Source organism: Microtus pennsylvanicus, chromosome 8 (genome assembly GCF_037038515.1).
Source record: "Microtus pennsylvanicus isolate mMicPen1 chromosome 8, mMicPen1.hap1, whole genome shotgun sequence".
Lineage (NCBI taxonomy): Eukaryota > Metazoa > Chordata > Mammalia > Rodentia > Cricetidae > Microtus > Microtus pennsylvanicus.
Window position 1 is genome coordinate 32,395,066 of NC_134586.1, and position 19,388 is coordinate 32,414,453.

The 19,388-nt window shown below is 48.2% G+C and overlaps 1 protein-coding gene across 4 annotated transcripts in view; it reads left to right on the forward strand.

Moving 5' to 3' along the window:
* Nucleotides 1–19,388, forward strand: part of Vgll4 (vestigial like family member 4) — a 114,219-nt gene that overhangs the window by 70,797 nt on the left and 24,034 nt on the right. For all 4 annotated transcript variants that reach the window (XM_075983128.1, XM_075983130.1, XM_075983129.1 and 1 more), the window contains one exon: nucleotides 12,384–12,573. In XM_075983128.1, the coding sequence (XP_075839243.1) occupies nucleotides 12,384–12,573 (190 nt within the window). The remainder of the gene's footprint in view (nucleotides 1–12,383; nucleotides 12,574–19,388) is intronic.

Here is a 19,388-nt window from a genome sequence, read left to right on the forward strand (position 1 = left end):
TTCCTCTCCTGGGTTCTTTCCCTTTATACTAATGTTTCAGAGCTGTCCCCGGTGTGGTTCTTAGACGGGATATTAGTTTTCAGCGTTGCTGTGAGGGAACACCCTGACCAAAAGCAAGCTGGGGAAGCAAGGGTTTGTTTGTATCGTGGCTTACAGTTCCAGAGGGGATGCTGTCAGTCATGGCGAAGGAGGGGGGGTGGCAGCAGGAGTGTGGGTCTGGCCTGGCAGTCAGAAAACAGATCCAGTTTCACCCACACACAGGAAGTAAGGCCAGGCTACACAGCCGTCAAAGCCTGCCCTGGATGATGTACTTCCTCCAGCAAGGCTCCGCCTCCAAAAGGTTCCTTTACCTCTCAGTGTTCAAATACATGAGCCCGCATGGGACTTGTCACATTCAGATCAAACATGGTAACCCTCAAAGAGAAAGGGAAGTTCTTGGATTCCCCAGTGATTTTTTTTTTTTTCCCTCCCTGCAGTGGTGTTAATACTTCCTTGAACTGATCAGTAATGCCTTTAAAATCTCAGCATTTCGAAGGCAGAGGCAGGCGAATCTCTCTCTGGGAGATCCAGACCAGTCTTGTTTACAAAGTGAGTTTCAGGACAGCCAGGGCCACACAGTAAAGCCCTGTCTCAAAACACCAAAAACAAACAAACATACAAAAACCTTTCTGGAGCACTCTGCCCGGTTGAGGACAAGGATGGGGAGGGGGAGATCAGTGTCCACCAGCCATTTTCCTGAACTCTATAGACCACTTATTCAGCAGACGGTCATGTTTACGTGCCGTGTTCCAGATGGTGTAAGCCCGCTCCAGCTTGCAGTTTTAGGTCTTCCTGGATGGAGTCGGTTCTGGATGGCAGTGCCAGCACAGTGCTGAGAGTGGCTGGCCCGGTGTTTTGTGTGGAGTCCCGACATGAATAAACCCTGTGCATATTTAATATCCACGGGTTCTAAAAATTACTGTAGATCCACACTTGGTTGAACGCAGGACATGGCTAGGGAGTGTGGAGGGCGCACAGTGTGTTTTACCCTTGTGTCCTTTGAGGTCGTATCCTGAGCAGACTTGCCCTGGGTAGTACCCAGGAGTGCTGCTTCATGTAGTTTAGCCACAGTCCCTTGCATTGCCACAGAACATATATGACACACACATTGACAGATCAATGCAGACAAGGGCATCTTAGTGTGGTCTTAGTATGAAAGAGAAAACGTTGGTTTATTGAAGGTTGATCTCTTTGTTTGTTTTGTGGTAAGGGAGACGTTTGATACCACCCTCAGCACACAGTCAACTCTGATCCCCAGTATGGGACGAGCGCGTGGTGGGTGCCTCTGATGCAGCATAGTCCCGAGTGCTCATGTCATCTCTGTGGAGTTCTCGATAGAGGTGTTTAATAGAAGCGTTTAACCGGAACCTGAAATCGTGAGGAGGTGACCGGACCAGCACACGCTCCATGTCATAAAAGAGAAAGAGGAAGGAGGAGAGGACAGGGAAGAAGAAGGAGGGGGAGGAGGAGAAGAAAAACTTAAAAGAGATTAAAAAGACATGACAGCTGGGTTGAGCAGTTTATGTGACTGTGACACCCCCAGTTCACCCGGGCACCTTGGATGTGAATTTGCTGTGAGGTGTAGTGGTCAGGGGGCTGTACTGGGTGGTAACGCTGCCGTGACTGTACAGGAGGGTGGCATTCTTAGTCTGTTTTTGACCAAGTAGTGATGAACTTAGTGACATAAGACTGAGTACTTCCAAGTTACTTTCAGAAACTATGCAGTTGTTTCTGGGGGAAACATCCCCTAGATAAGGTCAGCTGGAGCCTGGGGAATAACCCTGATGACTGACAGTGGGACTGTGTGTCATTGGCTTCTGCACAGCAGAAGACTCCACCAGCAGAGCGAAGGGGCAGCTGACAGAAAGGGGATTTGCCAGCTGTATACCAGGCAGGGGATTAGTATCTAGAATATATAAAGAATTGCCATCAGACTCCCGAAACTTCAGTTAATAAATGGAGCAGTGAATTGGACAGATGACTTTTAAAAGGAGAAACACAAATGGCCAATAAACACATTTTAGCAGCTTCAACACTGTTAGACAAATGTGAGTTAAAACTACTCTGAGATTCTGTCTCATCCTAGTCAGGATGGCTAAAATTGAGGAAACAATGGCAGCCGTGCTGGGGAGGATATGGGGGAAAGGAACCATAGTCAGTGCTGGTGGGAACGTAGAGTGCTTCTGCCCCTGGAAATTAGCATGGCGGGATTGCATGCAAGAGGGGAGAGGACATCACTGAGTAGCATTTCAGAGTGATTCTGGGATCCTGACTACCCTTCTGAAGGCATCTTCTCCACTACTCCTTTGCTTGCTAAGGGTCACACTTGTCAACATTGTCATACCGGGGGCCAGTGAACCTCGGGAGGCAAGCCTCATCTTGGTTGGTCTGTGTGTGTCTGGGCCTCGGTAGGTTTACACTGTCTTTGTCTCAAGTGTGCAGAATCCCCCAGGAAGCAGATCGTTTGGAGTACTCATTGACCCCTGCTTCTGGTCACTGTGTCCCTGGCCTTTTCTGTTAGTTGGAAGAAGCAGCCAAGAGAGCAGGAAGTGAGTGTTGTCAGTGGGCTCTTGTCCTCAGTGGGACTGTGTCAGCCGACAGCACCACAGACGACCTATGTAGGGAGAACAGGGAGACTTTCCCTAAGTTCTCAGATTCTCATGGTAAATGAAGAAAGGGAGGCTCGAGGGATGAAGCGACCACTGTGAGCACACTTCTCCATTTCAGAGCCTGTTTGAACATGTCTCGAGGCCAGGACGAATGAGAAGCCCATTGGGCCCAGAGGCAGCCTGATCACCTGTGCGGTGACACTCAAGATAGGTACTATTTGGCAGGTCACTGTCCCATCCAAGGACTTGGGAGGAGGGAAAGTTTGGTTTTCCAGTCTCTCCATTCCCACGCTTCTCCGTTTCCCCCCAGTGGTCAATGTTGGACTTCACGTTGCCACCCTCCCTGGACTTGGGTAACCCCACCTGAGATGTGAGGCCTTTGCGTGTGGTAGAGGAGCTTACTGAGCAACTCTGGTGTTTCACCAGAACACTGACAATCAGAGAAGGCCATAGCACTTTCTCCTCCTGACCCTCAGAACCCGGTTCGCGTGGGGAAGAGGTCTGAGCCAGGGCTTTGCTGTGGATGCTCATTCTTAGCACTTTTTAAACATTGGGAAATGGAGTCTGCTTCCAGAACCTTCTGCAGATAGTTTTCTTCCTTGGTTCCCCTCCTCCTCTGCAATATGCTGGTGTGAATGTGCAAGCCAATCTAGACAGAAAAGGTTTCCCATGGCCACAGAGCCTCCTCCACTGAGGCTCGGGGCACTGGTATTGCAGGGGCCTGAGTCACCTTTGTCTTGCTGGCACTTGTGGCCACACCAAGACACGTGATACATTGGACCACTGCCAGATGTTCTTGGGTCAGGTGGACACCAAGTTTGTACAGCAAGAGACAGGCTTGTCCACCAGGGAATTCCACTGCCTCGCTCTACTGAGAACCCTCTAAAGCAAAAGATAGTGCGAGAGTTACAGATCGTCTTTATGGTGGGGATCCAAAGGGAATCACAGACTCACAGAATACCGGACTAGGTGGAAGCCGCCATGTCCCGCCGCTCTGTCCCAGGGAGATGTGAACAGCCGCACAAGCGTGGTTCTGCTCTGACCTCCCAAGAGAGTGAGCACACTTTTCTCTGCTTATCAGTCTGCATGTAGCACCTCAGACAGTGCCCTGAGGGCTGGTACCACAAAAGCTACAGGCTGAAACCATGGGTGACTATTAATCTGTAATTCTTAAATAACCTGTATAGCTAAAAGACCTGAGCTTCAATATGAACATAAACAATCTTTGAGCAGACATGCGGCATGAGGACAGTGGCCTCGAAACTGTATCAGCATAAAAATGTCTTGATAAGAGGTAGGAATATATGGTACAGTATGACAAAAATATCCTTAAAGTGCATCATCAATATACAGAATATCATAACAGAGGTAGAAACATACATACAAGCATGACAAAACATTTATATTTATGTATAAAATATTGTAAACAGAAATAGGAATATGTACAATATAACAAATATAGTTTGAATTTGTGTCAATATACAAATTACCTTAGACAGAAATACAAAATAATTTTACATATGCATCAATATACAAGAATCTACCAATGTAAATTATCTGTAACTAATAACTCACAAGTAGATAACTAATCTATCTACCTATTATCCCACCCCATCCATTTCCCCTTTTTTCTTTTTCAAAAGAGATTTCAGCCAATGACCAGGCAGAATATACCGAGGTGGGAAATCAAAACAAAGATAGGGAGAGAGAAGGTGGAGTTGGGGAGATGCCCTGTAGCCGCCGGGGAAGTGAGATGCCAGGGCGCATCATCAGTACGCCACATATATAGATTAATAGAAATGGGCTAATTTATAAGAGAGAGCTAGCCAGTAAGAAGCCTAAGTCATTGACCAAACAATGGTAAATGATACTAAGCCTCAGAGTGGTTATTTAACAAGTGGCTGCAGGGACCCAGTGGGCGGAGAGAAACCAGTCCAGTGGGACTGGCGGGAGGGAGAAAAATCTCCACCTACAGCTCTCTGAGCAAGGAAGGGAGAACCCAGATAGAAGATTAGGGGATTAGAAAGCAGAGACGCCAACAGGTGTTCTTTTATTTTTGAGTCCCAGTTAAAATTTATGAAGGCCGAACTCAGCTTTAGGATTAAACTCCAGTTTTGCAAACTGCGGATTGTAACCCAGCTTGGAACTGAGTTTAGGGATGGGAAAGTTTAGCAGCCATTAAAGATTTCTGCATGCATGGTTACCTAAAACAAACCAAAAGCAAAAGCATGCTGAATTGAGCTGTCTTTTCTGGTCATGCATGTCCATGTCATATCCTGTGACTTCCCTGAGCCTTGGTTCTTAGCATACAGTGTGCACATTCCATCACACCATGCCCAGTGCCAGCGAACTCTAGAAACCATCTTGGCTCATACTGGAGATGACTTTGTTAGGATTCTTAGCCTTCTTTCTGCATCCACCTAGTTTTCTGCTCTTATAGAAACTATGGATCACTAATGTTTTTCTGCCAACATTCCTCAGCTAGCATTGAAGTGGTGTCTGAGCTAGAGAGGTGGCTCAGTGGTTAGAAGTGTGCACTGCTTTTTCTTGCAGAGGACCAGAGTTCAGTTCCTATCACTCACATCAGGGGCTCACAACTATCTGTTAGTTCAGTCCTAAAGGATCCAGCGTCTTTTCTGGCCTCCATGGGCACTGCATGTACATGGTGCACAGACACAAAGCACCCATACACATAAAATAAAAATAAATGTTTTTTTAATAACTTTCTTTGCTTGGTATTATTTGATTTTGAAAACTCCTGCTTGAATTACTGCTGACTTGAGTTTCATGTAAAATCGCTCGATAAAACTTGATTGGCCTCTAGGACAGAATTTCTAGCACGTTTTGTAATGGCTCCAAACAAATCATCTTTTTGATTGTTTATTTTTTTTGAAACAGGATTTCTCTGTGTAACAGTCCTGACTGTCCTGAAACTCATTCTGTAGACCACGCTGGCCTTGAACTCACAGAGATCTGCCTGGCCTGCCTCTGCTTCTGCTTCCTGTTTGCTGAGATTCAAGGCATGCACCACCACTGCCTAGCCCCCCTTTTCCATTTTGTACTATATATTTATGCAAGGCAGATTTCTTTTTTAATCTTTTTTTATTGATTTTATTGAGCTCTACATTTTTCTCTGCTCTCCTCCCTGGGTCTTCACTCCCCTTCAGCCCCCTACCATGGTTCCCATGCTCCCAATTTACTCAGGAGATCTTGTCTTTTTCAACTTCCCGTGTAGATTAGATCTATGTATGTCTCTCTTAGGGTCCTCATTGTTGTCTAGGTTCTCTGGGATTGTGATTTGTAGGCTGATTTTGTTTGCTTCATGTTTAAAAATCACTTATGAGTGAGTACATGTGATAATTGTCTTTCTGGGTCCGGGTTACCTTACTCAATATGATGTTTTCTAGCTTCATCCATTTGCCTGCAGATTTCAAGATGTTATTTTTTTCTGCTGTGTAGTACTCCACTGTGTAAATGCACACATTTTCCTTATCCATTCTTCAGTTGAGGAGCATCTAGGTTGTTTCCAGGTTCTGGTTATGACAAACAATGCTGCTGTGAACATAGTTGAGCACATGTCCTTGTGATACGATTGAGCATCCTTTGGTTACATACCCAAAAGTGGTATTGCTGGGTCTTGATGAAGGTTGTTTCCTAGTTTTCTGAGGAGTCGCCACACTGCTATCCGAAGGGGCTGTACCAGCTTGCATTCCCACCAGCAATGCAGGAGTGTTCCCTTTCCCTCATAACTTCTCTAGCATAAGTTGTCTGTGCTGCTGGGGTTACACATAGGAAGCGATCTCCTGTGCCCATCTGTTGTAGGGTATTTCCCACTTTCTCTTCTATCATTTTCAGTGTGTTCGGGCTGATATTGAGGTCTTTAATCCCATTTGGACTTGAGTTTTGTGCATGGTGATAGATATGGATTTATTTTCATTCTTCTACATGTTGGTATCCAGTTATGCCAGCACTGTTTGTTAAATATGCGTTCTTCTTTTCCATTTGATTTTTTTTTCCCGTTTCTTTGTCAAAAATCAGGTGTTCAAAGGTTTGTGGATTAATATCCAGGTCTTTGATTCCATTCCATTGGTCCTCATGTCTGTTTTTAAGTAAAGCAGAATTCTTAGTACTGACAGATTATAAAATGAAAATATTGTTCAGTCCCAAAAGATGTTGGAGAATATTCAGTCAAGATTTAATTGTTTATTAAATTTAAATGAGATGTACATCCATCTCATTAGCATGCAATTTGCTTTCATCTTTACTAAATGGTAGAATCTTATGTATACCAAAGGACTGTTCTGCGATACATTGCTTTACATTTTTTCTTTCTTTTTGGTTTTTCAAGACAGGGTTTCTCTGTGTAGCCCTGACTATCCTGAAAGTCTCTTTTATACATCAGGCTGACCTCAAACTCACATAGCTCCACCCACTTCTGCCTCTGCCTCCTGAGCACCAGTATTAAAGCTGTGAACCCCTACGCTTGGTTTGCAGTACATTTCTTAATGATTATTATCCATAAATATTTGATTTATACTTGATTTATACTTTATTTATACTTTATTTATAAATGTATATACTTGGGTCATGTAAAAGTTTCTTGGGCTAAAAGGGTTTGTGAGGGAAAAGTTTACAGAGCCCTAAGGCTGCAGAAATGGGCAGTGGTTGCAGTGCTAACTGCTCTGGCAGAGGACTGGAGTTCTGTTCCTAGAGCCCAGACCAGGTGGCTCATGACCGGCTGTAACTCTAGGTCCAGGGAATCTGATGACCTCTTCCAGCCTTCATAGCCAGCTGCATGCACACGCTTGGCAGTCATTTATATTCATGCATGCACACATGCAAACATGCAAGCGTAAATCTTAGAAAGCAAGCAAGCTCAGCCCTAGACAGCCTTTCCTACAGTTCACGCTGCTCTTACGCAGGGGGAGCTTCCTTTGTGGTGCAATAGCAGGTGGATGGTTGCAGCCTTGTGCCCTTCTGGAGTCACTGCCTTAAACTGTGGTCTGAAGGAGGGAGCAAGGTCTTTACTGTCACTCCAGGGAATGCAGGTGGTTTTACACAGTATGGATTTGTTGCCTCTGCTAATGGCAGTGCCTGGGTATAATTGTAGCAGTTTTGTATTCAAAGTATTTCAGTAACTTTTGATATTCAAATTAACCTTTCCTCGGTGTTTAAAAATTAATCTAGTGCAGTGGATGTTGAGAACTATAAGTGTCATTTGATTGGGATTTTTTTAAAAAAATTTTTTTATGCTCTGTGTGTGTGTGTGCGCGCACGCATGTGTGGTGTGTACACACGTATCATGTACATGCAGTACCTGCAGAGGCCAGAAGAGGGCCTCTTATCTCTTGGAGCTGAAGTTACAGGTGGTTGTAAGCCACCCAGCGTTGTTGAGATTAAACAAAAACAAAGGCTGTTGTCTTCTATCCTTTGTGGCGTTTTAGATTCTTAAAACAGGGTAAGGCTATGGACATTTTATGGTCCTCGTGGACCAGCGCTGCTTTGTGGGACCAGGTCACACTTGGATAAGTTCTGAGTGGAGTCTGAACCCTGCCCCTACCCCCATCTGCAGACAGCCGGAGTCCCTGAAAAGTCTGGAGCTCAGCCTCTGGAGTCCTTAGCCCTTATGGTTCCATGCTTCTTGGGGTCTGTGAATCTGCATGTGGGGTACAGTGTGCATCTCTGCTTTTCCTGGTGCTGTGGAGGTTTGTGGGGGGGGGAGGGTCTGCCCTCATCACTGCTGCCCCTCTCGCTCCTCCTGGGTGGTCTTTGTCTGAAAGTGGCCTCGGTGCCTTAAGCTGCCCTCAGCTTGGCCAGGCCACCAGGCTCTCCAGCTGAGGTTTAGGAGATGTGCTGTCTTACCCAAATGCTGCCTGTTCAGTCTGTCGGTTCCCCCGTGACCCTGCTTTTTTGTTATTAGTTGAAAGCCACACAGGTGGTGATTTCCCCCAGCTCACTGCAGCTCAGCAACCAAGACCTGCTTGCTCAGGGCTGGAACCTACATGGCCACGGCGGCCTGGCTGGCTGGGCAGCCTCTGCTGGCTGAGCTCAGCTCCTGGTTCTGAGATCTGGCTCTGAGCATTGGTTGCTATAGTTCTGAGCAGCACTGTGAAAGGTGCTTTCTGTTAAACCAGAGGGCTGGAGGACAAGGGCTTGGTCACTGCAGTAGAAGTGTGGGCCAGACTTGTGCTGGGGCAGACAGTGTGCCACTTCTTTTATCTCTGCTGGCTTGGGTCTGCTCACCTCTTTGCCCAACAACCCTTCTTTAAAACACACACAAAAAGTGAACAAGAACAGGACAGCCACAGCCAAACTATAGAAAAGAGGCCGATTTCATTGCCTCTTCTCCCCAGCTGTTCATACCTGTGATGGTGATTCATTATTTAAAAGAAAATAAATACCCCTCAGCTGCCTGGGCCCCTGCCCCACATGGCCCCGGGCCTGTGAGAGGGTTGTGCAATGTCGAAGGGCAGATCCTGCACTGGGGGGTGCCTGCCCTTCCACCGAGACAGTGACATCAGCCTGGTCACCATGTCTGTGGGCAGACGGAGACACGCCAGTGCAACCAAGTGGCTGGTGTGGGGAGCTGTGGTTTGATGTTTTGACTTTAGGTTCAACCATGGCGAAGGGAGTGTTGGGGGAAGGGAAAGAGAACAATAAGCTGTGGCTCAGGTTGAAGGTTAGCGTGGTGGCACGCTCCTGTGACCTGTGATCCCAGTTGAGGCTTTGACAGGAAGAAGAGGAGTTTGAGGCCAACCTGGGCTACAAGGTGCAAAAACCCCCTCCCCATCTCAGCAAGTGAGCGAGGGAATACACACTGCTGTTTTGAAAAGTTAAGTTCTGTGTTTTGTTGGCAGAAAGAGGTGAGAAAGCTGCAGCCAGTTGGTAGCGAGTCTGGCCACTGTCACGGTGTCCAGAACGAGGAGTCTTAGAATCAATCCTTCAGTACAGGATTGCAGATGAGGCTGTGCGCTGATCCAACATGACTTTGGCGTCACTGCTCATGTATGGCATCATGATACAGCTGTGTCTTTTCCCTCCCCACCCCTGTGCATGTAGTGCTGAGGGTGGTGCCAGGGCCCTGTGTGCCTAGGGCAGTGCTTGGCCTCCAGCCCTTTCCTTTCTATTATTTATTTTTCCCTTAAAATAAATATGATGGGCCAAAATATCCCCCCCCCCAAAAAAAAGGAAAGAAAGAAAAAGAAAGAAATCTTGCTTATCTTGAATTGGGGGCGGTGTTTAAGGAGCGCGCCTGCGCTGCTGCCGTGTGTGGAAGTAGCAGGTGGATAGCATTTGCATGCGCCTGGGTTTTTTCTTCAGTAATAGTGCTAGGGATAGAACTCAGGGTCTCATGTCCTAGGCAGGTGCTCTGTCTCCATCCCCTGCTGAAATCGTCCTAACCCTCCTCTGCCACATACAAGAGTATAGCAAACGGACTCTAAGATACAAGCATTGGACAGCTTCCTTTGGGAGGCAGGTGGGCCCAAAGATGAGCAAAAGGGTGCCACTGGCCAGATCCGATCACCACTGAGGATTGTTGCCCTTCCTTCAGCTCTGGGTTAGGGAGGTGTTGGTATGACCAGCGGAAGATGACATGCTTCCTGTCTGCAGCCCACCCGAGCAAGCCATTCCCTTCCCCTGTGAGGTTACGTGTTGCTCATGCGGTCCCCAGTGCTGCGGGGGATGCACACCCTCACTTGCAGGGGACTCTGGTTCCTTCAGAGCCCTTTGTCCCCACTCCATTTCTGGAAAACCTCCAGTGTCCTTTTCTTCTCTGTGCTAGCCTCTGAAGCTCATTCCTGCGTGAACTTCAAATGGAGCAAACACCTACCCGGTTAAGGCTGCCACAGCCTGGGGGCATGGAGCCCAGCGCTTTCTCTACCAAGCTTGTGCGGTGTAGCCACCGAGTGACTGGCCTCTCCATGGGTGACTTCCCAAGTGATGGGGGCCTCTGGGTGGCTTCTGTCCTGAGACGGGGCCACCCCATCGCTGCTGTCCTGAATGACTGCTCCTTTTTTGGACCCCTTGGAACTTGTTGCTGTGGTGATTGTTTCCATAGCAAAGTCTGTTGCCCCAGCAGGCAGCTGATGAAATGGCTTCTGAAACTCTGGGGTCCATGCTGAGCCTGCATCCTCCCCACTCCTTGGCCCCTGCCAGGGGTGTTGGGAAACATTGGGCACAGAGTATGGGCAGTGTAGGCCGTTGTGTGTGGGTTGGTTTGCAGGGGTAGTGACTTCCTGGGGTCTCTTGGGCTTCTTCGACTGCTTACCATAATCTTAAAGAGGCATCTCTGCTCAGTAGAGGAAGAAGCTCAAGAAACAAGGCTGGGGAAGGAAGGACGCTTGCACCTTCTCAAGGCCCGAGGACCAACACTGCTTAACCTTGTTTTCTGAAACCAAAAATTAGCAGAAAGGGAGCTGAGGCCCACCCAGATCAGCCAGAGTCTGCGAGAGTGGCCGGCCCAAGAGTCCATGTTGAGCTACTCTGTGTAGTATGGAAAGTTCCAGTTTGCCCTGTGGCCAGAAGTCTTACAAGAAATCCTGCCGGGGGTGTATTGCAGGTCACTGTATATTTGCAAGTTTATATCTTGCTTTCTAAACTGGCAGAGTTTTTATTTTTCCTGGTGGGTACTCCGAAGGCCTTTCCCTCCCTCCTGTCCCCTAACAAAACTGTGTTTGTCACCTCTGACGCCTGTTTGACGGCCACACATTAGTGATGATATGAAAGGAAGTGAGTGGTCACAAAGGCGGCTTTTCTTGGGTACCACAGCACCTCGGATGAAGTCGACTTCATGTTAATGTGACTCTTAATTGTGACTGGTGAAAACAAGATTGGTCAGGCCCCAGAAGCCAATGTGTACTGCCCAACAGAAGGGTGTCTCTGTGGGAAAGAGCGAGCCTGCCCACTCAAAGTAATTATAGCTCTTGTTATAAATTTTAGAAGATACAAACCCCTTAGTATTGAACGGCCATGCTTGCCCCGATTCACAGCCATGCACAAATTTATCTCTCAGCTCAGAGCCCCTGACAACAGCCCAGAAAGTCAGGCCTGTCAAGGCAGAGCTGGGTTGGAGCCCTCGTGAGCAACTATCTGTGAAACACATTTTAAGAGTTGCAGCTTGGGGCTGGTGAGGTGGCTCAGTGCTTGAGATCTGCTCTTCCAGAGGACCTGGGTTCTGTTCTCAGCATCCATGGTGAGCAGCTCACAACCGCCTGTAACTCCACCTCCACAGGCTCCAACAACCTATTCTGGCCTCCATGGGCATGGTACACACACACCTTCAAAAACTGTAACCAAAAAAAAAAAAAAAACAAAAAAAACAAAAATTGTAATAAAAGCAGCGAAATCAGCTTGTCAACAGTGGTTTTATACACTTTCTTAAAGGTATAAGATCGAATTCCTAAGAGTCAAAGGGCCTTCTGAGTTTAACTTCCCTTTGGGGATTCCTCATGGTCATTTTCCCCTCTGCTGTTTATAGCAACTTTTCAACTTAAACTCTACCCTAAAGAGCCAGGGCTGGCAAACCTCACTGATGTCAAATGTCCCCTGCTTGGCAGTGGCCGCATGCCCAGACCACGTTCTGAGAATGGCAGTCTGCCTGCTGTATTGCCAAAACTTTCCACAGAGAGAAGTTTTGCAAGGGGCTGGGCGGGGGGCCAGGGAGCTAGGGGACCGTGGAGACCACAATGGGGTGCTTTTCCTGCTGGCAATAATATCCCCATTCCCTTCGCATAGGTGAAGCTTCTCTCAGGGGAGAACCCAGAATGCAGACCCTCCCGGTGGCTTCTGCCCTCAGCAATCACCGCACAGGCCCACCCCCCATCAGCCCCAGCAAGAGGAAATTCAGCATGGAACCTGGGGACAAGGACCTCGACTGTGAAAACGATCACATCTCCAAGATGAGCCGCATCTTCAGCCCCCACCTGTAAGTTCTGCCCTTTGGGGCTCATGCCTTTGGGCTGGGCTGTGTTTCCCTTCACCTTTCTGCCCATACACCATTATGATCTCATGAGTTATTGATAGAGGACATTGTTTATAAGAGATAAGTGGTGTTCATATGCCAGGAAGGTGTCAAGCTGGCTTTAGTGACTGGTCCAAAGATGAAATCTTATTTCCTTTCAACTCCTACAACCTCCCTCTTGGAGGCCAGCAGCCGACCTCCTGTAGGCCTGGTCTGAAAAACCTGGCTTGGTGTACTCTGCTGGCCATGGTGCACATTGATAGTGGGTGTCTGTCTTTATACACCCAGTGAATGACAGTGGCTACCTGTGTGTGCGCGCCTATGTCCGTGTGTCCAGTACTGTGCCCTGGGGAGCACTCACTCCTTTGTGTCTGTGTTCGTGTGTCCAGTACTGTGCCCTGGGGAGCACTCCTTTGTGCCTGTGTCCGTGTGTCCAGTACTGTGCCCTGGGGAGCACTCCTTTGTGCCTGTGTCCATGTGTCCAGTACTGTGCCCTGGGGAGCACTCCTTTGTGCCTGTGTCCGTGTGTCCAGTACTGTGCCCTGGGGAGCACTCCTTTGTGCCTGTGTCCGTGTGTCCAGTACTGTGCCCCGGGGAGCACTCCTTTGTGCCTGTGGCTGGAGTTAGCCTGGAGCCATGGTAAGAGAGCCCTCTTGGTGTCAGGAGACTAATTCTAATCCTTGATTGGCATTGGCATGCCCTAGTCTCTGCTCTGTCCCTCATTTCCTTCCTTCCTTCCTTCCTTCCTTCCTTCCTTCCTTCCTTCCTTCCTTCCTTCCTTCCCTCCCTCCCTCCCTCCCTCCCTCCCTCCCTCCCTCCCTCCCTCCCTCCCAAAAAAACTTTCTTTTCTTTCTTATTAAGGTTTTATTTATTTTTATGTGCATTGGTATTTTGCCCGAATGTATGTCAGTGTGAAGGTGCCAGATTCATTGGACCTGGAGTTGTAGACTGTTGTAAGCTGCTATGTGGGAACTGGAAATCGAATCTGGGTCCCCTGGAAGAGTAGCCAATGCTCCTAACTGCTGAGCCATCTCTCCAGCGCAACTCTTAAACCCCATGAAGGGGCTTAAGCTGACGTTCTCTGAATTTGTGCTGTGGTCTGGCTGGCACTGGCTAAGGCAGTGCATACTGTTTTGTATTTTCAGGACTTGATGAGCCCAGGATGTCTGGGCTGTGGCTGTTGTGTAGCCAGTCTGTGTCCCCCGGGTGCAGATAAGTAGTTTGTAATCACTGGAACTGCTCTACGACAGGGCACAGTGGTGCAGGCAGCAGGTGCAGTCGCAGGACCCCTCCTATGGACAGTGTTCCGCAGCTGGAGGCGGCCCTGGCCTCTGCTTCCTCAACCCGCGTCTTTCCATTCCACGCATGCCAATCTGCCTGGTCTGTTGTATTCAGTCATGAGACACTGACAGAGGTATTTATCCTCAAATAAATCACTGTAGTGTTAGTCAGAGGCTGAGCCTGCAGTCTGGAGCCTGGAATTTGCTACACTCAGGAATCCAGTAGCAGAGGCTTGTGCAAAACAGCGCCCTCTCTCATTCACTGTATGGGAGGGGCTCAGATGGCTGTTCGTCGCCGAGACTTCTGGCGTCCATTCTTTTATTACTAGAGTCTCTCATTCTCTTCCATCCAGCTTTCCCAAACCCAAATAAACGACGTATGACTCTTTGCTTTCTTTCTTAAAGGAGGGGAGGGGAAAAAGAGGTAGCCTCGTGACAGTGCAGGTTGGGAGCATGCTTTAGTTGAAGTCCTCATTCTGTGACTGGTAAACTGTGAGGTGTGGGCCTGGTTCTTCGGGACCCAGTGTCTTTACTGTAAGGTGGCAACGATCAGTTTAGCAGATAGAGACCCTCAGAGTTAAAGCAGGTAAAGACTTCCTTGGTGGAAGCTACGGCTTTTTATCGTCAATGACCTCAGTGTTCAGATGCCAGCTATGACAACAGTGGTGTGTGGTGTTGAGTGTTAGAGAGTGTGTGTGTCTTTGGGTGCCCTAGCACACTTTGACGTCCCGTGGGGGCAGTGATTACGCCTTCTTGTTAGATTATACACTTAGTTCAGTAAGCCTGGTGGGGTCAGTGCTCTGCTTTGTTTGTGTCCTTGAGGATGGATCTTAGGTGGCCCACACCAGCCTTGAACTCACGGTAGCTCTGTCCCTCATTTCCTTCCTTCCTTCCTTCCTTCCTTCCTTCCTTCCTTCCTTCCTTCCTTCCTTCCTTCCTTCCTTCCTTCCTTCCTTCCCTCCCTCCCTCCCTCCCTCCCTCCCTCCCTCCCTCCCTCCCTCCCCAAAACAGTGATTATAGGCCAGCACTACTACTGGCTGTAGTTAACAGTGTGAGAGTGTTAAAACAGCTCTGGAACTCGGTGATTGAAAACAAGAGCTTGCAATACTGGCCTGTGCTGACACTCTGAATAGCTTTAAGCCTGCACAGTAGCACTGTGAGGGCTAGGAGTGCTGCTCTGTGCGTGGCAGACCCTGCCTGGATGTACAAGGTCCTCTGCTCAGCTCCCAGCACTGCCAAAACAAGAAAACAGTCATCAGGTTAGGTGCACAGCTCCCGATTAGCATCATTACACAAAGTTAGAAGAAAATAGAAACTGCACCCTCATTCTGCCAGACTCTCTGGGCTCCCATAGCTAGGTGGCTTTTTCCCTATTTTTAAAATTGTATTAAAATACACATATCATAAATTCTCTGTACCATGCATGCATGCATATGGGTTGGTGCAGGTGCGTAGGTATGTGTGGAGGTCAGACTGACACTGGGTGTTTTCCTCAATTTTGCTCACTCTTGTTGTTGGTACTTAGTATGTTGATTGGTTTATGAGATGTGTCTTGTTTGAGCTGTGGCATGTTCTTTGTTTTTGTGGCTAAGAGGACAGTAGGAGCTCTTAGCTTTCGAGTCAGGAATGGTCCTCCTGTATTTATATCTTGAAAGAGATTGTAAAGTGTGCATGTTCTAGCTTTCTAGAATTGCTAATGGTGTACAAGAAAAGTGTGTCATGTTTGCTCCATGTGAAGGGAATTGCTGCACTTCTGAGGAGAGCATGCCTTTGAAGCAAAGTTTGAGCCACCAGCAGAGACTGCTGCTGCTGTCCAGTAGGGGTGGAGCCCGCAAGTGGTTCTGAGGCAGGGCTCCGGTTCCTATGGACCTGGTTAGAAGCCCAGTGCTGGGTACTGGGCGTCACATGGTGATTTATGCTTACTATGGTGTCTCTCAAGTCCTCTGATATAGTGGGCACTAACCACAACCTGTGATACAAACTTAGAAACAAGGAACAAAATTTGGGGGCTGGAAGCGTGTGGCTCAGTGGCAGAGCGTTTGAAACATTTGTTACAGTCCCCAGCACCACAAAGTTAAAAGTTAAATTAAGAAAAATGGAGAGTTCCATATTCTCAGTTGTCCAAGCTACGCTTTAAGCTCAGGAGCCAGTGTGACCTGCAGTGTTTATGTGGGCAGCCAGTCCTAGCATGGGGCCATCTGTTTTCTAGACACTTCCCATGGGAAAGCCCCGAGCTCCTGTCCAGACTGCTGGGCCCATCCTACAGAGTTCTTCCTTCCGTCCCACTCCTCATCTGACCTTCTCCCCAAGTCAGAACCCCTTGCACTGCCAGCTCACTCCTCCAGGCCAGCCTCCCAGTGTGTGCTTCCAGATTGCTCTGCCCTCACTCAGGTGCCACTCTGAGAAACCCTAAAAGGGGTTTGGTGTGGTTGCTGGTGTCTCTCCATGTTCTTGTGACTTTAGACACCGTTGCCTCTTCCTGATAAGAATGCTTTCAGTTATTCGCTGATGTTTGCATCGAGTTCTAGATTCTTTCCCCCTTACCTTTGTTGATTTTATTTATTTTTGTTTTTTGAGACAGTGTTTCTCTGTGCAGCTAGCTGCGACTGTCCTGGAACTTGCTTTATAAAACCACGCTGACCTCCAACTCAGAGATCACCTTCCTCTGCCCCTCCTGAGTGCTGGGAATAAAGGTGTGCGCCATCACCACCCTGCTCTATTTTATCTTTACGATGTTAACATGCTTGCAGTAGTGAAACAGTCTTAGAAAGTGTACTTGGGCAAAGTGTGGCCTCCCCTGGGAGACACTAGCCTCCTGTGCTACTTGAGAGCAACTGTGACTTTACCTTCCATGCACATGGGCACTGGTGCTTTCGTGCAACAGCGTGTGGTATAACCCTTTACACCAGCGTCATGTCCGTGTTCATAGCCGCATAGCAGTCCAGGTGCCTCCACACTCCCCTGTGCACTTGCTAGTCCCATGCACACAGCCCTTAAGGGAACTCCCAGCACTTAGAGTAATTAAAGCTGCCTAGAAAGTCTGTAGTAGTGCAAGCTGAGGGCCAGCAGCTGGTAACATGCAACTGTGCTAATTTGACTGGCTTTGGGACTTCTCTCTGTGAGGGAAAGTGGAACAAACGAATCCCAAAACTGGGACTCTCTCGGTCTTTCAGAAGGTAGGGGAAAGTGTTTGAAAGCAAGAATCTGGCGTCTGAGGGGAGAAGTTGATCACTGGCTCTGGTGGGGGCTGTGCTTTCTTTTGGGTTTTTTCACTCAGGCAGATTTTTTTACTCGGGCAGAGGAGCTGGTGGCACCTTCTGCTTTGCAGAGCCCATAGTTCTTACTGTCCCATGTAGACTTACTGTGCGCCCTGCCTTATCCCTGGAAGTGGCCCTGCTTTTTGTTTCCTGAGTCCCCTAGGTCCCAATGTGTGCTACCAAACGGGCTTTTATTCTACAAACTTTCAAAAGCCACAGAAACAATCCTGCATCTCAGAACTTCAACTCGGAGGAGACTGAGCTGTTGGGCTGGTGTTGCCTCCTTCACTTTGCTGGGACCATGAGGGAAGCAGCAGAGGCGTCAAGGGGCAGCTGGTATGCTGAGGTACACTATAGAGGGCATGGACCTCCTGTCACTCCTCATGATGGCCACTGCTAGAAACAGCCTCTCTGTGGCAGTAGCCATGAGTGCCTACTATGTGCCGCCCAGGTGATGTGTCACGGGCATGAACCTTATTCTGGGGTGTTGGTATTCCTGCTATCCCCCTTTTCAGACATCAGCATGGGGCCTCTGTCACTCAGTTGAGGGCGCGCCTCAACTGAGGTGATAGCAGTGCCTGGCTTTCCCACACACTGCCCCTAGAAGCAGCCTTACGGTGGCATCTATGGCATGTGTTTGAGTCTCCCTTGTGCTTTTGGACAGTCTGAAGTTCCTGTACGATCAACACAATTGCACACACTGTGAGGTTGAGGGTGACAGCTGTTCATTTAGGCTGTGTAGAAGGGGCGTGTGGTACCGGGGGCTGGAGAAGTGAACAGTGCTCTGTAGCGGAAAGAGAGCGGCTGTCCAGCTCGCTGCTCGCAGGACAGAAGAGAACCGTGTAAGAGCAGACAAGGAACAAGAGGTCTCCTCTTTTTCTCCATCTTCTTCTCTTGAGGCAGAGTCTATCATGAACCTGAAGCTCCCCAGCTGGCTACACAGGTTGCCATTCCCAGCTTTTTTTTTTTTCTTTTTGGTTTTTTTCGAAACAGGGTTTCTCTGTAGCTTTGGTGCCTATCCCGGAACTAGCTCTTGTAGACCAGGCTGGCCTCGAACTCCCAGAGATCCGCCTGCCTCTGCCTCCCGAGTGCTGGGATTAAAGGCGTGCGCCACCACAGCCCGGCTCCCAGCTTTTTTTATGTGGGTGCTGGGTCCAAACTCTGGCCTTTGTGCTTCAGCACTAAGCAAAGACCCACCAAACCATCTCCCTGTCCTGCTTTTCTTTAAAAAGAAAACAAAAATCAGTTTGCAGTGCTGCGACCGGGGCCCAGAGTCTTATGCCTGCCAGACCGGAGCTGCACCCCGAGTCCCAGACAGAGTTTTCTGTAGCCCAGGAAAGCACATTTTTAATTATTTAAATTCTTAAATTTTCTGACTGAAATTTGAAATAATAGCACAAACCAGTAGTACCTTTGCTTCAAAGATTTAAAGGGGAGTATCTTAGAATCTGTCTTAATGTGCTGGTGGGTGACGTAGCACAGTTGGTAGGGTGCTTGGGTTGCGTGCGGGAAGCCCTGGACTCTCCCCACACCTCATAAAACCAGACTTGCCCTATGCCCCTATCCCCAGAAGTTTAAGGTCGTCCTTGACTACACACTCAGTGCCAGTCTGGAATTCCTTAGACCCTGTCTCAGTAGGGTTTCCCTGTGTGGCCCTGGCTGTCCTGAAACTAGCTCTGTAGACCAGGCTGGCCTTGAACTCACAGAGATCCGCCTGTCTCTGCCTCCTGAGTGCTTTAAGTTTATGAAAAGATTCCTTTATATCGTGTGTGTACATGGACACATAAATACCATTTATAAATAAATAATTAATTTTTTAAAATCAAGAATTGTTGATCAAAGGTTGCTTCGTGGAACCTTTGAAATTATGTGTCTTCTCTCTCCGCCATAGCTTCCCCGGGTGCCCACATCTGAAATGGGTCCAGAGCCATGCTCTGTCTGTCCTGAGCTTTATGTAGTCTCACCAATATCCCTGAAAATGTCCTGGGGATCTAAGGGACTGTTTTACAGCCTTGCTCTCAGTTACTCTAAACAGTAACTCAGAAACTAAGATACTGCTAAGTTGAGATTTTCTGTGTTTGTTTAAAACCCCTCCCACTTACATGTGTTTGACAGAGAAGTACAAATTCAGAGCTGCTTTGTCCGAGATTAACTGTGCCTTTCACATTTTAGTAAGCGCTGGGAACTAGCCTGAACAGTGCTGGGCACACAGCTGATTTCTAATAGTGACCTGGGTGATCAT